Genomic DNA, 22,742 nt, shown 5'->3' with positions numbered 1-22,742 from the left:
GACCACCTCCAGCAGAGGAAACCCTCCCGGCAGTTGAGAAATGCCTTGGTTGCAGGTGGTGCTGTCTGGGTTATGTCCCCTGCCCCACAGCACAGATGACTTTGTGGACCTGGGTCCAGCCACCAGAAAAGAAGGATTGGGGCAGAATTCCAAGGCATAGCAAGGCCGGGGCCAGAGAGAGACAGGCAGAAGTCAGGAGAACAGTGGTGTGAAGGCTGACAAAGACAGTCCATCAGGAAAGTGCTTTAGCAAGTCACTGCTGATGGAGAAGTTGAAGTTCAGATGAAGGATATCTCTGTGATCCAAGCCTGAGAATCCTTGGTATATCCCCTTGGTATAACCCACCCTCACCATCCACTCTGACTGAGCCACATCCTCTGAGGTTTATGCCCCTTCTGATTCTTGCAGCCTGATAGTGGCCCATTTCCCTGAACTGCTCTCCTCTCAGCCCTAGCCATGGCTCCATGCAAACAACCTCTCCCTGCCTCTTGTTCTTTCAGATTTGGAGCCCTTTTGAAATCTCAGGTTGATAAGACTTTGGGTGGAATGTTGGAATATCTATTTTCTGTGGCTGAGAACTCCCTAGGACACTCTGAGCTCTTAAGAATCCCAAAGGTCGGGCGATAGCATAGTGGTTAAAGTCCTCATCTTGCACGCGCCGGGATCCCATATGGGCACCAGTTCTAATCCCGGCAGCCCTGCTTCCCACCCAGCTCCCTGCCTGTGGCCTGGGACAGCAGTTGAGGACGTCCCAAAGCCTTGGGACCCTGCACCCGCATGGGACCCTGCACCCGCATGGTAGACCCGGAAGAGCTCCGGGATCCTGGCTTCGGATTGGCTCAGCTCCAGCTGTTGTGCTTGCTTGAGGAGTGAACCATCGGATGGAAGATCTTCCTCTCTGTCTCTCCTCCTCTCTGTATATCTGCCTTTCCAATAAAAATAAATCTTAAAAAAAAAAAATCCCAAAGGTGCTCAAGGTCAGGGAGGACTCAGACAAGATATGAGAACAAGAGAAGGGGGCAGGTGGTGGTAAGGAAACTTGTTGCTACAGCCTCAGCTGAAGGAAGATGTGACTGAACACACAATTGCAGAATTGTTGGCTTAAAATGGATGACAAGGGAGCACATTTACTTGCTGTGGAGAAAGGGCCAGCTGAGGATAAAAAGGCTGAATGGCTATGGGAATAAGGAGAGTTGACTGTAGAAGATTCCAGAAAAGGCAAATTGCTGGGGTCCAGAATCACTGGGCTGGTGGAGATGCGAGGTAGGAATGTGAGTGTGTCAGGTTTGCAGGGTGGGTGTGGCAGGGATGTGGTCAGCTGAGAGCACAGAGGTCATGGTCAAAGGAGGTATGAAGCGTTAGATTTGCAAACCACCAAAGAAGGAATAACTCAGCTGAATATATGGAAAGGATTTAGATGGCCTTTATTTCAGGGATCCACAGTCACGGGCTTCCATGCAGCAGAAAGGACAGACGGGAAGGAGTGGGCTGAGACAGGGAAGGGGCTTTTTAAACCCTCCTTGACAAAGAAGCCTAAGGTGGGGGGGTCCTTATTGATGGGGGGATATGGTTTTGTACCACTTATTGGTGCAACGATGGTTTCACAGCTTGTGCCCTGCCCCACCTGCCAGAATTCCGCCATCTGTTTGGGGTCTGCTTGGGGTTAAACTCTGCCCTTCTCTGGTTATCGTGGTAGCTATCATGAAGAAGTGTGCAGTCTGTTGTGGGCCCAAGGAGGCCAACTGGGAACTCCCATTAAGGCCAGCAGCTAAGGTAGGGACAAAGGGTGGACTCCTGCATGGCCATGTTGTTGCAATGTGGGTGGATCTAAAGATCATGCAGGAAGGGAGTTAACAGTGGAACAAGGGTCCAGGAACTGGTCAGATCCTGGACACAGTGGGGAGCTGGGAGAGTAGAGGATGGAGTTCTGTGATCCTGCAAAGACGTGTGGCGTTGGCGTTGGAAGGAAACAAGGAGTTTCGGGAAAAGCTTTGGCATGCTGACACACCTTGCTACTCTTACTCAAGGCATGCAATATCCTGAGGCTATGACAATTACTTTTGCCCAGGGCTAGCTGAACTTCTACCTTATCAATCAGCCAGCCCTTTCTTGGTGGCTGGACACAATCTCCTTGGCTGGCCGCTTCAGGCAAACAGACAGACAGAAAGAAGAGGAAGGAAGGAATGATGGATGGAAAAGAAGGAAGGAAGGGAAGGAGGGAGGGATGGAAGAAAGAAAAAGGAAAAAAAAGAAAAAAGGAAAAAGATAGATAGATGATAGATAGAGATAGATAGATAGATAGATAGATAGATAGATAGATAGATAGATAGATAGATAGATGCTAGGAGGTCAGTGGAAAGCTTCTCAAGAAGGTGGAGAATGGAACCGGATGCTGAATGGCAGCAATGGTCCAGGTGAAGTCCACCCAGGCAGGAACTGCTGTTCCTGACTACTTCCCCCTCAGGAGTGTCCACTGGTTAAGTGTGGTTCTAAATCCCAAGGAATGAGAAGAAAGGGCATCTGTCCTAGTCTTCTGCATAGAGGCACACGCAGCAAGGAACTTTCTCCAACATGGGGGGGTCCACTTTTAGGAGGTCCCAAAGCCACACTCTGTACCCCAATGTGTTTCAATTATACAAGCGGAGATAAGAGTCAAATGCTGACTTTACCCCCACTCCCCCCACATGCACCTATGATATTGCAAAAGTCTTTCCAGGTGCTTGGATCTAGCCTGCAGTGGACAAGGACCTCACCCCTTAGGCCACTTACATTCTTATGGGAGAGGGGCAGGTATGACAGGACAAACAACCTTCAAATATCCTTAAGTAGGTAAAGAAACACAAGGAAAAGAGGCCAGGTGCTTGGGATCTTTGTTAAGATGCTGTTTGGGACAGTTGTATCCCATATCACAGTGCCTGGGTTTGAGCTGGGCTCTGCTTCTGATACCAGCTTCCTGCTCAGTGTGCACCCTGAGAGGCAGCAGGTGGCTGGTAACACCTCAAGTAGGAGATCTGGATTGAGTTCCGGACTCCTAGCTCTCTGGCTTGACTCAGCCCTGGCTGTTGCAGGTATGGGGGAAGGAACCAGTAGATGGGATATTTTTCCCTTTCTGCTTCTCAAATAACTACACTAAATAAGTAATGAAAAATATTAAAACGCACACACACAGAGGTGAGGTTCTGGAGTGCCCCAAGGTGGAGGTGAATGTGGAAAGTGCAAGCACTTGGGGCTTCTCTGAGATGATGACTTCTGGGCAGAGCCCACTATGAGGAGCAGGTGGGTATCTTCTGCCAACATAGGAAAGAGGGACATTAAGACACAAATGCCCAGCATGTTCCAGATATACCTATAGGAGGAGGAGTAGACAGGTCCACGTCACCAGGAGCCATATAGGTCTTACTAAAAACTCTTTGAATCTCCTTCTAAAATGACTCGAAGCCTTGGAAAACTCCAGAACAGGGAAGTGACTCAAATACTTGTGACGGGCCCTATTGTGAAACGATTTAGATGTGATGATGAGGTCGTGGTTATGTTTAAAGAATAACCACAATACCCACAAGTGACTTACCTTGCTGAGCAACCTTCTGAAACAAAATGGCATCTGTCTGGGATTAGTTTCCCAGGGAGCCGGGGCAGGGGTTGGGTGACGGTAAAGGAATCCCCATGGTCACAGTTGAGGCCTATGAGCTCAGGTGGGATCATGAGTTCATTTTACTCTCTCCACTACTCTGCGTGTTTTGAGACTTGCTTGTAATACAACTTTAAAACATAAGTGACTCTGGCTAAGTGGCTGCGATGGGTTGCAGTGGGAAACAACAGAAGCTAGAGGGCCAATGCTGTGTTTAGGAAGGAGAAGTGAGCCCACTGAAAGAAGACTGTGTCACTGACACTTATCCTTACACCTAGGAGAGAAAGAGAGGAAGATCCTCCATCCAACGGCTCACTCCCCAAGTGGTCACAATGGCTGGAGCTGAGCCGATCCAAAGCCAGGAACCAGCAGCCTCTTCCAGGTCTCCCACGTGGGTGCAGGGTCCCAAGGCTTTAGGCCATCCTTGACTGCTTTCCAAGGCCACAAGTAGGGAGCTGGATGGGAAGTGGAGCAATCAGGACATGAACTACTGTCCACATGGGATCCTGGTAGTTGCAAGGTAAGGACTTAGCCACTAGGCTACTGTATCAGGACCTATGTATAGTTTTAAAATAAGACTCTTGACACATGGTTTTACAGTTTTTAATTTAGCATTATTTTTTTCAACTTGTCCTTTATTCCATCATTAAAAATTATTTATTTATTTAAAAGGTAAAACGAGGCCAGTAATGTGCCATAGCATACTAAGCCTGCACCTGCGGTGCTGACAGCCCATATGGACACAGTTTGATGCTCCACTACTGATCCAGCTGTCTGATATTGTGCCTGGGAAAACAACAGAAGATGGCTCAAGTGCTTGGGCCCCTGCACACATGTGGGAGACCCAGAAGAAGTTCCTGGCTCTCAGCTTTGCGCCAGCCAAGTTTGGCTACGGGGGCCTTCTAGGGGAATGAACCAGTTGGATGGAAGATTTTTTTGTTTCCCTCTCTCTCTCTTCCTCTTTCTCTGGAATTCTTAAAAAAAAAAAAAAGAGGTTGAGTGACATGGAGAGGGAAAGAGACAAAGAATTATTGTCAGTTTACTCACTCACTCCCAAAATGCGCACAACAGCCAAAGTTAGGACACGCCAAATCCAGGAACCAGAAACTCCACCTTGGTCTCCCACGTGGGTGACAGGAACCTAAGCACTTGGGCCTTCATCTGCTGCCTCCCAAATGCATTAGCAGGAAACTGGGTTGAAATTTCAACAGACACTCTAATGTGGGATGAGGGTGTCCAAGAGGAAGATTAACCTGATATACCACAATGCCCACTCCTATCACTTAAAAAAAAAAAAAAAACATTTATCCTATTTAATCGAAGATCAGAGGCATAGAGGCAATCCTATCAATGAGTCGACTCCCAAATAGCTGCAACACCCAGTATTGGACCAAGTTATAGCCAGGAGCCAGGAACTCCTATCGGGTCTCCTACGTGTGTGTAGGGGCACAAGTGCTTGGGCTGTATTTCTCTGGGAAAACAGTCGATGATGGCCCAAAGTCTTGGGACCCTGCACCTACATGGGAAACCCGGATGAGCTCCTGGCTTTGGATTGGCTTAGCTCTGGCCGTTGCAGTCACTTGGGGAGTGAAACATTGGACTATCTTTCTCTCTGTCTCTCCTCTTTGTATATCTAACTTTCCAATAAAAAAAATCCTGTTGTCCAAGCAGAACTTAATTTATGTTGAGGCATTGAGACCCCCCCTTTTTTTTCTATAATAAACATCATGGTGCCATACTTCCGCAACAATAAACCTTTGCTCACTATCTGGTTCCTTCCAGTTAAATGGTTTGTGGAAGCATTTGTGCATTTTAAAATCATTTACTGAGTTTTGCCAAATTGCCCTCGAGAGAGATGGCACAGACATGCACAGCGTCAGCAGGGGAGCGTATGCCTGTTTTCTCACACTCTGCCAACGCTGGGCATCACTGTTCTTTTGAATCTAAGCCAGGCTGCCAGGCAGGGGAAAAAAAGCGAAAATCCCCAAAAATCTTAGTGTCATGGTCATAGCCAGTCTTTAGGACGCATTTAGGATGACTCTGTCCAGTTCTGTGATTGGGCAGTCTGGGCAGTCTTCTTGAGCTGGTTTCCTCTTCCCCTTGCCTTTGAAGGCCGTGAAGAGACAGCCGTACAGGATGTTTAATAAACAGGAGCAGATGGTGGAGGAGGCTGGTCCCCGTAGTCAGGGAGCATCAGCCTTCAGTGAAGCTTGGACAGCCTCCCTCTTCCCCCTGTGGCGCTCTTGCACATGGCTGCAGGCATTTGCTCGGTGCATATACCAGAGACCCTGGACAGAAGCTGGAGTTGCAGGCTGCCCTTCCCAGCGGCTTGTCAGAGCTACTCCAACATGGCCATGGTCCCAAGGCAGACTTCCCTCCAGGAAGCTCCTCTTCTGATTGACTTGTGTCAGTTAGTTCGCTCCTGTACTTGCCTTCTTTTTACATTGTGAAGCTCTGCTGTACCTTAAATCTGCAGAGCATCCCATGCAGCCTTGATCATTCTCATGCACTGGGGAGGGAGGGTATGCACAAGCCTTGGTGGGCGTTCTTGATTTGTGCTTCACCAGTTGAGGAGACTAAGAGTGTGACAGCCCCTTGCAACAACAATCTGCCCTCCCTGCTTCCTGGAGGTCAGTCTGGGCAATGAGCCCAGTGGGGTGGCCACCAGCGAGAGCAGAACAACATAGCCAGAAGCTCTTCCAAATCAACACCGTAGGGAGTGTGGGGGTACAGCACCAACTAAAGACCTACACTGAATACAGCAAAGCTGCTAAAAAACAAAGAATTAGCAGCTCTTTACAACCCAATCTGAAAAGTCTACCAAGGCATACCTTGGAGTGAGAACTCATAGGGAGAGCGTGTATATGTTCACACAATCCAGGGACAGGAATGGGCTTCAGGAGACTGGACAGGGGCACATTTTCAATATGTACTCCCCAGTAAATTTTGAATTTTATGCTATCTGAATGCCTTTCTCTATTTATAAGAAACAGAAAAAAAATTCAAAATATTCAGCACTCATTCTGATAAGGAGTCCTCCTTCTTGAATGCTGCTCTTGGTGTAAGCACAGGTCTGGCTGGGAGCCAGAGGGAGGATGCTCTATTCTGTGTTCAAGGGGCACTCACCATGGGCCCCGGAGATACGGACACCCCACAAATTGAAGTTTATTGTGGTTTGCAGATGAATGAATGAAGTCATAAATTTAAGATATCCAGAAGGTAGCTTAAAATCTGTTAGGGGAATGATGTTTTTTCTGGTTATTTTTGAAGATTTATTTATTGGGGCTGGCACTGTGGTATAGTAGCTTAAGCATCTACCAACAGGGCAGGCATCCAATATGGCTGCCAATTCGAGTATCAGCTGCTCTACTTCTGATCCAGCTCCTTGCGCTAACGTGCCTGGCAAAGCAGCAGAAGATGGCCCAAGTCCTTGGTTCCTGGCACCCACATGCAAGACAGGAGCTCCTCCTGGCTTTGGACCTGTTCAACTCTGGCCATTCGCGGAGTAAACCAACAGATGAAAGACCTTTCTGTCTTTTCCTTCTCTTTCTGTAAATCTGCCTTTCAAGTAAGATTTATTCATCTGATAAAAAGACTTAATGGATAAAAACAGTGGATTAAAAAGAATAAATCTTCCATAGGCTGGTTCAATCCCCAAATGCCAGCAACAGCCAAGACTGAGCCAGGCTGAAGTTAGAAGCCTGGAACTCCATCCTGGTTTTCCACAGGGTTTCAGGGACCTAAGTACCCGTATCAGCAGGAAAATGGATCAGAAGCAGAGGATCCTGGACTGAAACCAGCACTCAGGGGAGGTAGATGTTGCAAGCAGTGGCTTAACCTGCCAAACCACAATGCCTGCCCCAGGATGAATTAAGACACGAAAAACTGGTGTTGGGTCCAATGGCTCTTTGGGATTGGAAAGAATGGAGTCAGATCCTTGTTTCATACCTAGAAAAAAATGCACTACAGATAAGGCCAAGATGTAATAGGTATATGGTGTGTGAGTACCGAAAGAAAAGAGCACACTATTTTTGAGGTTTTAGAGTCGAGAAGAATTTCCTTTCTATTCAAGACAGATTCAATTAGACAGAAATCTCAGTCAACCCTCTGTACTCTCATGCATCTTTGTCCCAAATCTAAGCTTTCAAGTTTGCAGAAAATGGTTTTGGAAATATCCACTTCAGGGGCAGAAACTAGATACAGTGGCTAAGATGGCTTTGGGGACACCTGAGGCCAGCACTAGGTGTTTGGGGTTGGGTCTGTGTTGCTATGCATCTGGTTTGGGTCCCAGTTCCTACGTTTCCTGTCCAGTATCTTACTAATGTACACTCTTAAAGAGCAGGCGGTGATTCCAGTGCTAGAGTGCCTGTTGCCCAGGTGGGAGACAGGGATTAAGGTCCAGGATCCTGGTTTCAGCTCTAGGCTTCAGCTCTAGTGGCTGTAGACATTTAGAGAATAAACCAGCACATGGAAGATTTCTCTCTGTCTTTATAACTCTCTTTTTATATCTTTACCTTCAAGCACAATGAAAATAAAGGAAAAAATTTTAATTCAGCTCACTGAAAGATACAAAGACTTGAAAAGAACAATTTATAATCTAGGAGACACCTGTTTGTAGCATATACTTATATATTAAAGCAACATGTAAATAAATAACAGCAAATGAGAAACTACTTATATAAAAAATGGATAAGGAATAGCAACGGATAATTTACAGCAAAGAAACACAAAACACAAAACCCAGAAACAGAAAGATGCTCAGCTTCACTGGCAAATAAAAGAATGAAAATCAGGATGACTTGTCCCACCCAGCAGGTTGACTAATCTTAAACAAACAAACAAACAGAAAACCCAAAAGAATATGCTGAACTAATTATAATTAGAGTATAGAGAAATAGGAAATTTTACAACTACTGCGTAGTATTAAGTGGCCTAGTTAATTTTTTAGAGGCTGAAGTTTAAATGTACATAGTTTTATCTAAAGATTTATTTATTTTTATTGCAAAGTCAGATATATAAAGGAGGAGGAGAGACAGAGAGGAAGATCTCTGTCCGATGATTCACTCCCCAAGTGACCGTAACGGCTGGAGCTGCACCTATCCAAAACCAGGAGCCAGGCGCTCTTTTGGGTCTCCCATGTGGGTGCAGGGTCCCAAGGCTTTGGGCCATCCTTGACTGTTTTTCCAGGCCACAAGCAGGGAGCTGGATGGGAAGTGGGGCTGCTGGGATTAGAACTGGCACCCATACGGGATCCTGGCATGTTCAAGGCAAGGACTTTGGCTGCTAGGCCACTGTGCCAGACCCTAAATGTACATACTTTAGGATTACAATTCAACTTCAAGGAGTTTATCCTATAGAAACACTGCACTGGGCCCGGCACCATATCTTAGTGGCTAAAGTCCTTGCCTTGCACGCACTGGGATCTCATATGGGCACCAGTTCTAATCCTGGCAGTGCCACTTCCCATTCAGCTCCCTGCTTGTGATCTAGGAAAGCAGTGGATGACAGCCCAAAGGCTTGGGACCCTGCACCCACATGGGAGACCTGGAAGAAGCTCCTGACTCCTGGCTTCAGATTGGCTCAGCTCTGGCTGTTGTGGCCACTTGGGGAGTGAATCAATGGATGGAAGATCTTCCTCTCTGAATATTTGACTTTCTAATAAAAATAAAAATAAATAAATTCTGAAAAAAAACCCACTGCATTAATGTCCAAGGTGGATATACATCAAAAGACACTACATGAATGTCAGGTATGTAACCTAGCATTTCACCTGAGAATCCCACCCCCTATCTCCCAACCCTGCCCACTCATCAATCATCCCTAGGCATTTACCTGCAGACACCAATTCCCTGGGGCCTGCCCTCAAACCCTCCCAATCCTGCTTGCTCTCCCCATACCTTGCGGGTTTACCTGAACATAAGGGACCCCAAGTGCCTCCATCTTCCTTTTTTCCCTGCTGATCTCCCACCACCTCCATCCCATTTCTGCCCTGCTGGAATAAATCTCCTAAGATACCTCATTGCATCTGGTGTTTTTGGCTTACAGTAAAGAACCAGGCTGTGAAATTAGCTGTGCATAATAATATCATAAGAACCAGAACTTTAACTTTTAAATAACTAACAAATACATGGGCAAACAGACTCTAAGGTGGACTATGTCAGCCAGTAGAGTCTGAAGAGATTTCATTGTGATTGGAGTGGCAAGATGGGCAGCAATACAGAACTGTTGAACAATCAAAACCACTTGAGCAGGACCCTGGGAGCATGCCCCACATCAGGGACCTTGGGATGGTTGAGAGGCTGGGTGTGGCTTCTCCCCTTATCTCTCCCCTCACCCCAGATACAGGAATGAAAAGAACATGTCAAAACAATGGTCTCACTCACTTTCTTCTAGCCCTTGAGCCTTTGCACCCAAATCAAATATGTAAAAATTATAAAAAATAAAATTTATATAATTAAAGAATAAATAATTAAAATAAAAATTTTAAAAAGAAGACAAAAAAGATTTAAAGCTAAAAGGCTGAATGGACAGGATTGAGGATGAAAGGTGAAAAGAGGCGGGCATAGAAGACTGCAGGTTCTGGCTTGGGCAATGGAACGGGTGAGCTGTTTGGGGAGGGCAGGGAGCTGGGATAGAGTCAGCCTCTGCAGGTGCCACAGGAAGCAGCCCAGGCATCTGGGCTAAAAGGAGTTGGAGGCCTGTGATGTATCTATAGGCCTTGGACGGAACTTCCAAAAGCCACATTCTTTGAATCCAGAGGAAAAACTTTCTTTGGGGACTGTGGAGAGGTTACCTCTGTTTCAACCAAATTCTCAGCAAAAGGGACGGGCACCCTCCTTTAACACTGCAGGAGAGCTCAGCATGACTGTACTTGAATCGCTCTGTTGCTGAGCATTTCCAGAGCTGGGCCCTGGGGTGTCAAGTGGGATTACTCTAAGCTTGCTGCCAGGAGCCACGCCTTTGGCATGGGCCCAACACAGGGGAACAGCTGAAGGTCTGAGTGAGACAGGGATCTTTCTAGGTGAGAGGAACTACAAAGGGATGGGCCCAGAGAGCAGAGGTGATGTGGACTGGTCTGCTCTCAGGAATTACTCTCTCTCTCTCTCTCTCTCTCTCTCACACACACACACACACACACACACACACACACGCTGGTAGGAGAAAGAAGATGGGGCCAGTTTCTGGTCAATGGGCCTTTTCTCTGGTTGGGTTGAGTTTGTGTTTGCCTTGCCCATCATTTGAAAAGCATTTACAAAGTGCCAATAGCATGCCAGGCACTACTCTAGGTCTAGTGTGATAGGGCAGTGACCCCTGACAAGGGACCTGCTTTGGTGGTGGTGACTTAGAGCAGGGAAGCAGCTGCCACCAGAGGAAGAAATAGCAAGACAATTTTTGGCTTAATGTTGTGTAGAAAATAATAAACTGAGGACGTGGTGGGGGGCAGTAGGAGGTGGACCAGCTGAGCTTTGAGAAGAAAGCCACAGTCAAAGCTAGAGGAATGGGGGAAGCCAAAGAATGGAGGGTGGGACACTGCAGGCAGAAGTTAATTGCACAAGGCAATTGTTTGGCTAATAAGAACATGTTAGGAAAATTAGGCGTTTTTTTAATTTGTAAAAGAACTCATTAGTGAGTTATATTTTTAGTTCTTCCTCCTGGGGTTTGGAAATCCAGTGAGTGGGAGGTTTTTTCGGGGGCTGGGCCTGAGAGTTAGAGAGAGACGGCTCAAGGAAACACCCACCTGCTCCGAGAGGTCACGTCCAGGAAGAGCTGTACTAGTGCCAGCAGGTTGTGGTGGTGGTCGGACACCCAGCTCAGGGAGGAGCACAGCTGCTGCAGCTACACAGAACAGAGAGTGCTGCTGCACACATCCACCTGCCCCATAGCCTGCCCAGGGGACGGAGGGTAGCTGGTCCCGGAGGAGGCTGTGGACACTCCAGGTGCTCTGGGGGCACTTTGTATCTTAGGGGAAGGGCTGTGTCATACCTTCCCTGGCCAGTCTTGGATGTTCTCCAGGAGCAGGAGCAGGAGCTGCTGGAGGTCAGTCTTCGGCTGCAGGCAGAGCCTCATGTCCAAGCCAGCACGGCACAGGAGCTCGATCAGGCCTAGGAGGCTCCCATCTGTGTAGGCTCCTGGCTTAGCAAGGGCACACAGTGTGACGAACTGGGGAGAAGAAGCAGAAGTGAGTTGTCTGTGACCCTGTAGAGAGAGGGAAGGCAGTGTGTGGGGGTTTGGCTCTGTAAACCCCTTTGACTGCTGGGTGCGAGCCAAGAGCATGAGCAGTAAGGCCAGGGTTTGAGGCTCCTTGCAGTCTGAACATGGCGGGCACTGTGTGGTGAGTTCAGCAGCAAGTACTAGGCCTGTGACGGCACTGAGCCTGCCTGGATCCAACTGCTGAGTATGTCTGCACTGTGCACCCAGAATGCTCTGAGGACAACCAAGTCCCTACTTACCTTATGGATATAGCTCAGGCTTATGTCCCAGGTTGCCTCCTGAGGGGGGTCCACCTGCCAGCTCAAGTTGGCCTCACTTTCAGGAACCCTAAGGTTAAGACAAGAGCAAGAAACAAAAGGAATGGTGAACAAGTAAGAGGAAGTGGGCAAGGGAGGAGAATGAATGTAGAGAGGGAAGCCTTCGCTTGCTCAGGATAGGAACTCACGGTGTCTGTTCAGATGAGGACCCCTCCTGCGTGTTGGTCATCTGCTTAGGACTAGCAAAATACCCCAAAATGCAATGGCTTAAAAACAATGCTATTGTCTCCTAAAGCTATCAGGCTCAAGCATCCAGAGGCAGGAGCCTGTTTTGTGGCAAGTGGGTTTAGCCATCATCTGCAACATTAGCATTCTGTATCAGAGTGCTAGCTCAAGTCCTGGCCACTCTGCTTCTAATCCAATGTCCTGTTAATGTGCCTGGGGAACCTGCAGAAGGTGGCCCAAGCTCTTAGGCCTCTGTCACCCACATGGGAGACTGGGATAGATTTCTTGTGTGATCCTAGTTGATGCAGTTATTTGGAAAGTGATTCAGCAGATGAAAGAGCTTTCTCTCCTCTTGCCCCTTGCCTCTCTGTCATTCTGCCTTTCAAATAAATAAATCTTAAAACACAAAATAAAACAAAAATTCTAGAGGCAGCTTAGCCAGGCTGTTCTAGATCAGAGTTTCCTGGAAATTTTCCTGGAAACACTGGACAGGATCATGATCACCTTGGGTTTGGCTGGGCTGGGAGACCTACCTCTGAATTCAATCATGTGGGCACTGGGTTCCTCAGCACATGGGCTTCTCCAAACGGCTCTTAGATATGGATGGCAACTGGCTTCCTCAAGCTAGAGAACTAAGACCAGGCAGGGAGAGAGACTAAAGCACAGCATCAGCCTGTCATGGCCTCATCTTAGGTGTGACGGCTCATCACTTTTGCTGATTTCTACTGGTCACACAGACCACCCTATGGGAGAGGGTTATGTAAGGGTGTGGCCCCAGTACGTAAGAATTAATGGGGAGGTCGGAGAATGGCTCCCACATGCTGCCATATAGGTGAGGTCCCCAGCTTCAGTCTTGTAGGATTTGGAAAGTAGAGAATCACATCTCCAACCCTCTAAAGTATTCTGTGTGGATGATGGTGATGTCACTGTGTATGTGGGGTGAGTTCTAAAGCCAGTCAATAAGGCAAAAATCAGCAGCTGAACAATCCTTGAAATGCCCTCCAGGGGTGTGCAAACTGCAGGTAATGTGTGGAAAAGCCCAGCAAGCCAAATTTCCCAAGTGATGGATTAAGCCTGGTGAGGCACCAGGTGAGGTAAGAGCCTAGGAATATGTACGAAAATCTCTTGAAGGATCTCAGTTACACTAGGGCGGTGAGATGCACATGGTGAGCAGACAGAATGAGTGGAAGGTAGTCATACCTCTCTGGCTATGAGTTTCTGGCACATACTTACTGGACAGAAGGCTGAGCTCTATTAACCTCACTGAATGGTTCTTCTCTCTGGACAAATGCACACTGCTGACTTTAATTAAGTTGAGTGGGTTCATGGCAAGGCTCTCCTTCACTGTCTCATCTGTTTCTCTACTTTTATGAACGAGAACTCTTGCTAACAGTGACCCTCAAGAAATGAAAACACTGATGATGGCCACCACATTGTTGACAATATCTGGCTCGGGTGCAGCCACTAGGCCATGGTCACTGGAGGAATAATTCCTGCTGCTCCAGGGAAAGGGTTCTGCTCTTCTGAAGAGCACTTCCTGGCACTTGTGCAGTTTTTCCAAGGGGAAGCAGAGAGTTGTCTGCTGGGTGCCCAGGAAGCTGGTGCTAACAAACCAAACATGGTAGCAAGACAAAGGAAGACGAGGAGGCTGGGGCTGGCTCAGCCCTTCTTCCAGATTTTTCTGTCATTTATTAGGCCAGAGAACGGGTGAGGCTGGCCCCTGCACATCTGGGGGAGGCCTGGTTCGTACCAGCCTGTGAGCATGCACTGGCTAGGCCAGCCTGGGTGGGCATATTTTTGGATTTCCCCAAGGGTGGAGCTACCACAGAATTGACTTTGTGCATCTGCTCAAGAGAGATGGGCTTCCAGACAGTTCAGTGCTGCCAAACAGAGGAGGAATGCAGAAAGTGTGAGCTGGTGATGCTTCTCCTCTAGGTTGGGGAGGGGAAGTGTATCTGCCAGGAGAGCCAACTTTCCTGGGCAGAGTGATAGTGGCTGCCCAAAGTGAGATGCTGAAACTCCCTGACCTGTTTCTCCTCAGGGATAGCAGATAAATAGGCCACATAATGGGGATCGGCTATTCCTTGCCCATTTGAGCAACCATGCAATGGAGCTGTTGGTGTCTGGGACTACTATTCTGAGATATGGCATCAGATAATCCCTGAGATTCCACTACTCACTCCCAGAGTGATGTTCTGGAGCACAGGAATTTGCAGCCTGTAAATCCCTGCTCCCCTCTTGGATTCAGACTGAGTCCCCTGCCCTGCCCCCATTCCAACTTCTTGGGTCAAGATTCCCAATCTTCAGTCAGCATCCAGAAGCTCAGTGGGAGGTGGGGGTTACTCATTACAGTCACTCTTTTTAGGAGGAGGACATCACTGACCTGTACCTAGGTTTCTGTATTTGTTTTCTTCAAGAGCTGAACAAAAGGATAAGGTCCTTAACCATAAAGTGCTCCCACGTTCTGATAAGGAACACAGCTACCACATGACCAAGAGCCCTCTGCAGGCACCCAGGGGCTGAGCACCCAGCCATGTGAGCACTAAAGAGGGTCCTCTCCTTGGGCCTGCAACCAAACTACATCTGGTGTTTCAGCAAGGTCAATGAAGAGAATTAATGCTAGATCAATGGAAAGGGAGAGAGAAGCAAATTATACCTAGTTCCAGTTATACCATCCCAGGACAGCCACTTACTGTTACTCTGTATACTTTGCTGGATGCTTTTCCCTTGTTTTGTTTTTAAAGATGTGTTTATTTATTTGAAAGGCAGAGTTACATTCAGAAAAACACAGATCTTCCATCTGCTGGTTCACTCCCCACATGGCTGCAAAGGCCAGAAGCTTCCTTTGGGTCTCTCACATGAGTGGCATGGGCCCAAACACTTGGACTGTCATCTGCTGCTTTTCCCAGGCCATTAACAGGAATGCTGGAACTTTTAAAGTGAAGCAGCCAGGACGTGAACCAGCACCTATATTGGGATGGTAGCCTGCCTGGTGTTCTTCCAATGTATTAATTATTATTCATTTACCTGTTTGGTCTCAGTATAGAACTGCTCTTTCATTCTCTTTCTCCCCAACCCCACTCTGTTCTTTCATTTGAAAGGCAGGTTAGAGAGAGTGAGGCAGAGAAAAAGAAACAGATCTTCCAGCTACTGCTGGTTCATTCTTCAAATGGCCATAACCCCCAGAATCCCGAAACTTCATCTGGATCTCACACTTGGAGGGCAGAGGCCCAGGCACTTGGTCCATTAACAGGCAGCTGGATTGGAAGTACAGCAGTATTCATATGGGATCAGATATTACCCCAGGGGCTGCTCTTTCTGAGAACTACGCAGACAAGGCACCCAGTCCCAGGTGACACAGTACCAAGCTGCTGTCTTTAATAGCTGGGCCTGAATTTCCGAGCAGGGATCTTCACCTGGACTTGGTGATCAAGCAGCAGTCACGGCTACCAAGACCGCTCTTTGTGCTCCTGAGACTGGATCATCTGACCATGCCTGTTCTGTAGAGTACAGTAAGCACCTTCACCAAGGGTACTGATGCGCTCACTCCTGCTTTCCATTCAAGTTCACGCCCTGGCCCCTTCTCCCTTACCGTTTCATGCCCCCAGCCTTATCACTGAGCAAACAGCCTCTAGATTTTCAATTTGGTGTACACTGAATGGTTTCCATGGTCCAACTACAGAAGAATGGTGTCTCTGGGAAGTCTTGAAGCATCTTTCAAGCGAGAGATAGTGATGTATTTAAAGAAAACCTGAGATTAGGAATAAAGGGTGAAAGCAGGGTCTCTCTCATAAGAGGAGAAACAGACAGCTGGTAGGGCTGTGTACAGGGGCTCTTCAACCCCGAGTTCTTAGTCTTGGCCATTGTGAGACTCTGTGTTGCCCCTCCTTTTTGCCAAATGAGTCCTAGAATAAGACTTCTCAGAAAGTTAACAGAAAAAGAGATCTGCCTGCTGTGGAACCTACTGGCCCAAGCCAAGCCTGCAAGTGTGGCTAAGAACAAGGAGGACGATCATGGGCTTGCTCTGATGTTTCTTTTTTTGGCTCACACAGCTCCAGAATGCATATCCTGCCCCCAGTAGGGGTGGTGCCACAACCTTCTTGCTGTTTCCTGAATCCTCAGGACAAGACACCCAGAGTTCCCTAAGTGCAGCAGCAGCCAGTGGGCAGCCCAGAGAATGCCTGCGGGCACCTCTGCCATCACCTCCCCAGGAAGGACCAGCCTCTTCTTGCAGAACAAGCAGGGGAACTGTCCTTGCAGCCTTCAGCTAGATTTTCTGCTGAACACAGAGAGGGCTGCAAGGAGAGGAGGCAGGAGTTCAAAGCAGCACATCTGGAAATGCAGCCAGGTGACTCCAGCAGCTTGCCATGCCCTGCCCTGAGATGGCACAGCTCTGCTCCTCCCACACAGGGTTTAACTGCGCCCGGCAAAGCTGTAGTCTGCATTCTGGGCTTTGTGTGCCAAAGCACTTGAGATGAACTGGTTAAAGGGCCTACTGCTCTCTGTTGCCTCTAGAGACCGCACAGTCCCTGCTTGAAGGGTAGGAAACAGTCACATCTTGGAGTGGACTGGGAAGAGAGAGAGAACATGGCTTTTGCAGAGTGTAGCCTGGGTGGTAACCAGTCCCTGGTGCCTCCTCCCTCTTCTCAGGTGGACATAAGTGCTTGACTGATCAGTCAGAAGTGGTACTTCTGAACCCAATTCCTCCTTTAATTGCCAGCCCTCATCCTTGTCCCCTTCTCTTTTCTTTCAATATGCACTTGTTTTTCTTCTTCTCCTAGTCATCAGAGATGGAGGTGTGGCTGAAGCCCAGGGCAAGGCTGAGGCAAGCAGCCTATTGCAGCAGGTTGGAGCCCGAGCTGCAAGAGGGACAGGGGCAGGAGGTGGCAGGCTGGCACATGCATGGGGTATTTATAGCAGAGCCAGCGCAGTTTGGTTTGGCAGACAATTACTACACACAGTCGTGGAACAGGTTCTTAGGGAATCACTGGGCTCCCCCGGTCTAGGAACATTTGCCCACCAAGCAGCCAGGGTAGGAAAAGATGTTTGGAAGCAGGGCAGTGGTCTCTAAACCTTTAGTTATATCTTTAACCAAATTCAAGAAAAAGTTTAAATGTGCTGTAATTTTAGAATAAGAGGAAGCTAGTTCATACTTCCATGACCCAGAACTAGTCACTGTGCACCAACAACAACAGCGACTTACATACAAGTACTGTATGGTCCTGTCCCTCATGGGCAGGGGCAACACATACATGAATTACACCAATGTCCTCCATCACTGCCGAACCCAGCCCAGGGCACATCAGAAGTACTCACCAAATACAACTGAGCACTGTGAAAATGACATGTTAAACCCAGTGGTCCTGCTGCTTATGGGCTGGTGTTGGGCAGAGGGCCATGCAAAAGGCTTTGGGAGAGACATGGCTTAGGAGTACAATAACCAGGCTGAGAAATTTGTACTTCACCAGGCAGGAGCGGGAGCTGAGTGGCAGAAACAAAGTTGGCATGGCACACCCACTCTTAGATCTTGCTCAGTCCCTGGTGCGGAAGTTCATATGCTGATTACGGTGTGACATGTGTGTTCCCAGGTAGCTCTGCATGGCTGTTCTAGAACTCCCTGCCATGTGAGCTAGGAATTGTTGAACACACAGAAGGAGGCATTTGCACAGCAGAGGGGCAGTACTCACTGGTCACTGTGCTGGTAGGGCTCCATTGGGTACAGGGCAGGACTGTCAGCTCCCAGGCTGCGGAACACCTCTGTGATCTCCTGCAGTGATGGGCACCACAAGTGCATGTCTTCATCTGTAAAGCCAAAGCAGTAGAGAGTTGGAGTGGGAAGCAGAGGACAGGATGCATTGCTCCCATGGCAGGGGTTGGGCAGCACAAACCTCTGCCCAACGCCACACTATAGCACTTGCTGGCATCCACATGGGTGTTATCTGAAGAAACGAAACCAACCAGTCGTTTTTAGATACTTGCTGGAGCTTTGGGTACCTGGGGACTTTCTTCTATGTTCTCAAGGTTCAGCTGCACTGAAGCAGGAAGGCTCAGGGATAACCAAACCCTAATCTCCCCCACCAGGCAGAGATGAGGGGTGCTCAGCTACCCATGGTTAAGCAGGACAAAGCATTCAGAACCAAAAATTCCAAAACTGCACAACTCAGACACCACCCTCAGCACTGCTGGGCTGTCTGCCACGAACAATCTCCCTATCACGCCTGTTGCATCATCTAACTGCTCCTCAGACCTCTGTGCCTGCCAGGGGCACATTGTGCCTCCCTTTTGCAACCTGGGACTGTCCTCTCAGCACGTGTGAGCCACAGCCCAGCCATCCTTCTCCCTTGGCCAGCTAAAACAAGATGTGATTGATAAATGTGATGACATCAACCTGGAGGAAAAACAGCACCGACTCAGGGCCTTTTCTTCTGTCACATCACAGTAGGGCATTTTCACCATTACCAAAAGAGGAAAATAAAAAACAGTGTGGTTGGATGTATTTTCCAAAGGGTACTCAACAATTTCACCCATTACATTTGTTCTTCTGCTCTGGGATGTCCCATGCCCTCTTTACACAGGGGTTCATTCTATATCCTCTCACCATAGTATGTTAATTTTTTTGAAAAGATTTCTCTATTTTTATTTGAAAGGTAGAGTTACAGAGTGAGAAGGGGGGAGAAAAGGGGTACCTTCCATAGCTTTAGACTGATTGATTGATTGATTGATTGAAAAGTCAGATTTATAGAGAGGAGAGATAGAGAGGAAGATCTTCCATCCATTGGTTCACTCCCCAAATGGCCATAACGGCTGGAGCTGAGCTGATCTGGAGTCAGGAGCTTCTTCTGGGTCTCCCATGCAGATGCAAAGTCCCAAGGCTTTGGGCTGTCCTTGACTGCTTTCCCAGGCCACAACCAGGGAGCTGGAAGGGAAGTGGAACAGCTGGGACATTAACCAGCACCCATGTGGGATCTTGCTGCATGCAAGGCAAGGACTTTAGCCGCACCCATGTGGGATCTTGCTGCATGCAAGGCAAGGACTTTAGCCACCAGACTAATGCGCTGGACTCACTACTCCACTTTCAATCCAGTTCCCTGTAAATGTGCCTTGGAAAGTAGTGGAGGATGGCCCAAGTACTTGTACCCATTTGAGAAACCCAGAAGAAGCTCCTGGCTCCTAGCTTAGGACCTGACCAGCTCTATCCTTATGGCCATTTGAGGAGTGAACAGGCAGATGGAAGATCTCTATTTCTCCCTCTTTCTCTGTAACTCTTTCAAATAAACAAATACATCTCTAAAAATTATTTAAAATGCAGAGAGAGATACAGAGACAGAAAACATCTTCTGCTGGTTTACCCCATAAATGTCTGCAGCAGCTGGGGCTTGGCTAAGGCAAAGCCAGAAGCCTAGAAATCAATATGGGTCTCCCATTTGGGTAGCAGGGCCTAGGAATCACCTACTGCTCCCAAGGGTGTGTATTATCAGGCAGTTGCAATTGGAAGTGGTGCCTGGACTTGAACCTAGGCACTCCATTATGAGACATGGGTATTAACAAACAGTATCTTCATCTCTAAACCAAATGCCCAATGCAGCCATGTTACTTGATTTACTGATTTATTGCCTTCTAGTCTCTCTTCCCACTAGGATAAAAGTCTCTCAATGGCCGGGGCTATATCCATAGTGGTCACCTCTGTGTGCCCAGTGCCCAGAGCAGTGGTTGGCATGGAGGATGCTCAGTGAATGAATGAACAAACGAATATGTGAGTGAAAAGAATACAAAACAAAGGCTGACCAAGCAGTTCACAACTAACAGAGAAGCTGAAAAGCGTGCCACAGGATGAGCTGGCAGTGACAAGCATGCAAATGTGGTCAAACATTGGATTTAACAATGATGAGGGAAGTATCTGAATCAAGAATGTGGAGGCTGGGCTAGGGACACTTTATTACAAGCTTGAGCCTTTACCATTCTATAGGGTGTGTGTTGCAGACTAAGGACCCATGCTGAGGCACTCCACCTCAGGCAGGCACTGGCCAGGTATGAAAGACAAAAATGTGGAGGTCTTGACCTCAGGGGACACACAGTCCAAGCAGGGAGAGGAGTCAGAAGGAAATGAATAAACCCCAATGTGCTGTGCAAAAAGCAGAGAATACACAGATGCAGGAGGGGAGGCGGGATCAGTTGGAGGTAGGGAGCAGGGCAAGAACAGCAACAAGTGACAGCTAACGGGCAGGAGGTAGGTGTTTGCCTGACAGATGACAAAGGCAGGGTGCCACGAAGCAGTGTGGCCTGCCTGGAAACCAGAGGCAAGAATTAGGCAGACAAGGGAAGGCTGGGAGGGGGACTTCTGCCGGAGCCAAGAAATGGGCCTTCTTGAACTGCTGGAGCAGAAAGGGGTGGCCACTGTTGTGTGTGGCTACAGCACCCGTGGTGGCAGGCTGTCAAGCAGAGGGTCTCTGAAAAGCCATCCCAGGCCGTTTCTTCAGCAGGCATCGAGTATCTCTCTCTTCGGAAATGTATATGGGTCGGGACTCACTAAGCAAGTAATTAGACTCTTGGAGGAGGAAAAACCTTCTTGTTTGTTTTTCTTCCCTCTCGGGCAACTTAACAAGTAAGAGAGCAGTAATGATACCCCTTGCCTGCTTCACAAACGAGCTGGGAAGAACGGAGCGGGCAAAACACAGTAAGATTCCACTCACAGGGCAGAACATTTGCCAGGGCATTTGGGGCACAGAGCACGTATGTGCATGTACCCGTGGGTGAGCAAATGAACTTTCCAAGGAGGAGAAGAGAGCCAACCTAGGGCCAGGCCCCTTGAGATCCCACTGAAACACCCAAAGAGGGCCTTGTGTCCAGCTCCCCTGCCCTAGCCTACATGAATGCATCTTCTGCTGTTTAGACCCATCATGGGCTGTGCTGGCCCAGCCAACCTCAAACCTGGGACTTTCCCCGCCCCCATCTTCTACACAGTGATGATCCCACAGCACTGCGTGACCCAGGTAGTAGCTTCAAAGAAAGAGGCCTGGGAGGCCTTGGGATAAATCTATCCCATCACCGGCCCTGGAAGTGGGTTATGTGATGACAGGAAAACGCCACCCGAGATTTCATAATTCACGTGGCCCTAAGTAGGTCACATGCTCGGCCTTCCCTCTGTGCTGTATGTCCCACATGGGAGATTTCTGGAGAGCTGACCCAGAAGGAAATTTGGGCATGCAGACTCCCTCTGTCTAGTTCCATGTGGCCCAGAGCAGAACTGTCATTCTAGGTAACCTCCCAATGGGGAACACCAGGGTGCCTGGCCTTTTTTTCCCCCCCAAAAGAGTTTAAATTTACATATTTGAAAGGCAGAGTTGAGAGAGAGTCTTCCATTCACTGGTTCAATCCCTAGATGGCTACAAAGTCTTACAATGGCTGGGACTGAGCCAAGCTGCAGGCAGGAGCCAGGAATTCCTTCCAAGTCTCCCACATGGGTTCAGGAGCTCAGGTACTTGAACAATGCTTTCCCAGGCCATAAGCAGCTTTCCCAGGCCATAAGCAAGGAGCTGGATTGGACTGGAGCAGCCAGGACTCAAACCAGTACCCATATGGGATTTTGGCTTCATCACAGCGCTGGCCTTGGTGCTGGACGTTTTAAGATGGCAGTGTCAACAGCCCTGAGAAGTTGGGCTTAGTTAGAGGCAGGGACCAGAGGCCCCCTTTAGGCTGCTTTAAGAGGTGGTGGAAAAAAGGCCAAAAATGACAGGGACTTTTTCATGTGTGCCATGGAAGAAATGACTGCTCCATCATCATTCCTTTGGCATCATTTGCCTGGAATGGGAAAGCATGCACATGCACACAAGGGATTAAAAAAACTCAACAGAAAAGGAAATTAAAGATAAATATGGGACCAGCATTATGACATAGCAGGTTAAGCTGCTGCTTGTTGCCAGCATCCTGAGTTGGAATTTGGAGTTGGATTTGAGTTCTGGCTGCTTTCTTTCTGAGCCAGCTCCTTGCTAATGAGCTTGGAAAAACAACGGAAGATGGCCCAAGTACTTGGGTCTCAGCCACCAATATGGGAGATCCAGATGGAATGCCAGGCTCCGGGCTTTTCTCTGGCCTAGCCTTGACTGCTGCAGTCATTTTAAATTTGAGGCCAGTGTTGTGGCATAGCACGCTAAGTTGCCACTTGTAATACTTGCATCCCATGCTGGAGATCTAGCTGAGTTCTAGTTGTTCTGCTTCTGGTCCTGCTCCCTGCTAACAGAGCAGGAAGGCAGTGGAGGACGGTTCAAGGACTTAGGTTTGTGTCAAGGTGGAAAACCAGAATGAAGTTCCTGGCTTCTGGTTTTGGCCTGGCCCAGCCCTGGCTGTTGTGGCCATGTGAGAGGAGGTCTTTTTGTTTCTCCTTCTTCTTTGTTACTCTTCTTCCAAATATCTGTTTAAAAATA

The 22,742-nt window shown here is 48.2% G+C and overlaps 1 protein-coding gene across 1 annotated transcript in view; it reads right to left on the bottom strand.

Moving 5' to 3' along the window:
- Positions 1 to 22,742, bottom strand: part of FAM178B (family with sequence similarity 178 member B) — a 108,646-nt gene that overhangs the window by 28,717 nt on the left and 57,187 nt on the right. The window contains exons 9-12 of the mRNA XM_040993348.1: positions 18,009 to 18,123; positions 12,079 to 12,166; positions 11,612 to 11,788; positions 11,367 to 11,464 (exon numbers count right to left, since the gene is read on the bottom strand). Of these exons, the coding sequence (XP_040849282.1) occupies positions 11,367 to 11,464; positions 11,612 to 11,788; positions 12,079 to 12,166; positions 18,009 to 18,123 (478 nt within the window). The remainder of the gene's footprint in view (positions 1 to 11,366; positions 11,465 to 11,611; positions 11,789 to 12,078; positions 12,167 to 18,008; positions 18,124 to 22,742) is intronic.

The sequence above is a fragment of the Ochotona curzoniae genome, unplaced genomic scaffold (assembly GCF_017591425.1).
Source record: "Ochotona curzoniae isolate NIBS_2020 unplaced genomic scaffold, NIBS_Ocur_1.0 contig_883, whole genome shotgun sequence".
Taxonomy (NCBI): domain Eukaryota; kingdom Metazoa; phylum Chordata; class Mammalia; order Lagomorpha; family Ochotonidae; genus Ochotona; species Ochotona curzoniae.
Note: the sequence above shows the minus strand (reverse complement) of the source record. Positions and strands in the feature narration are given on the sequence as shown.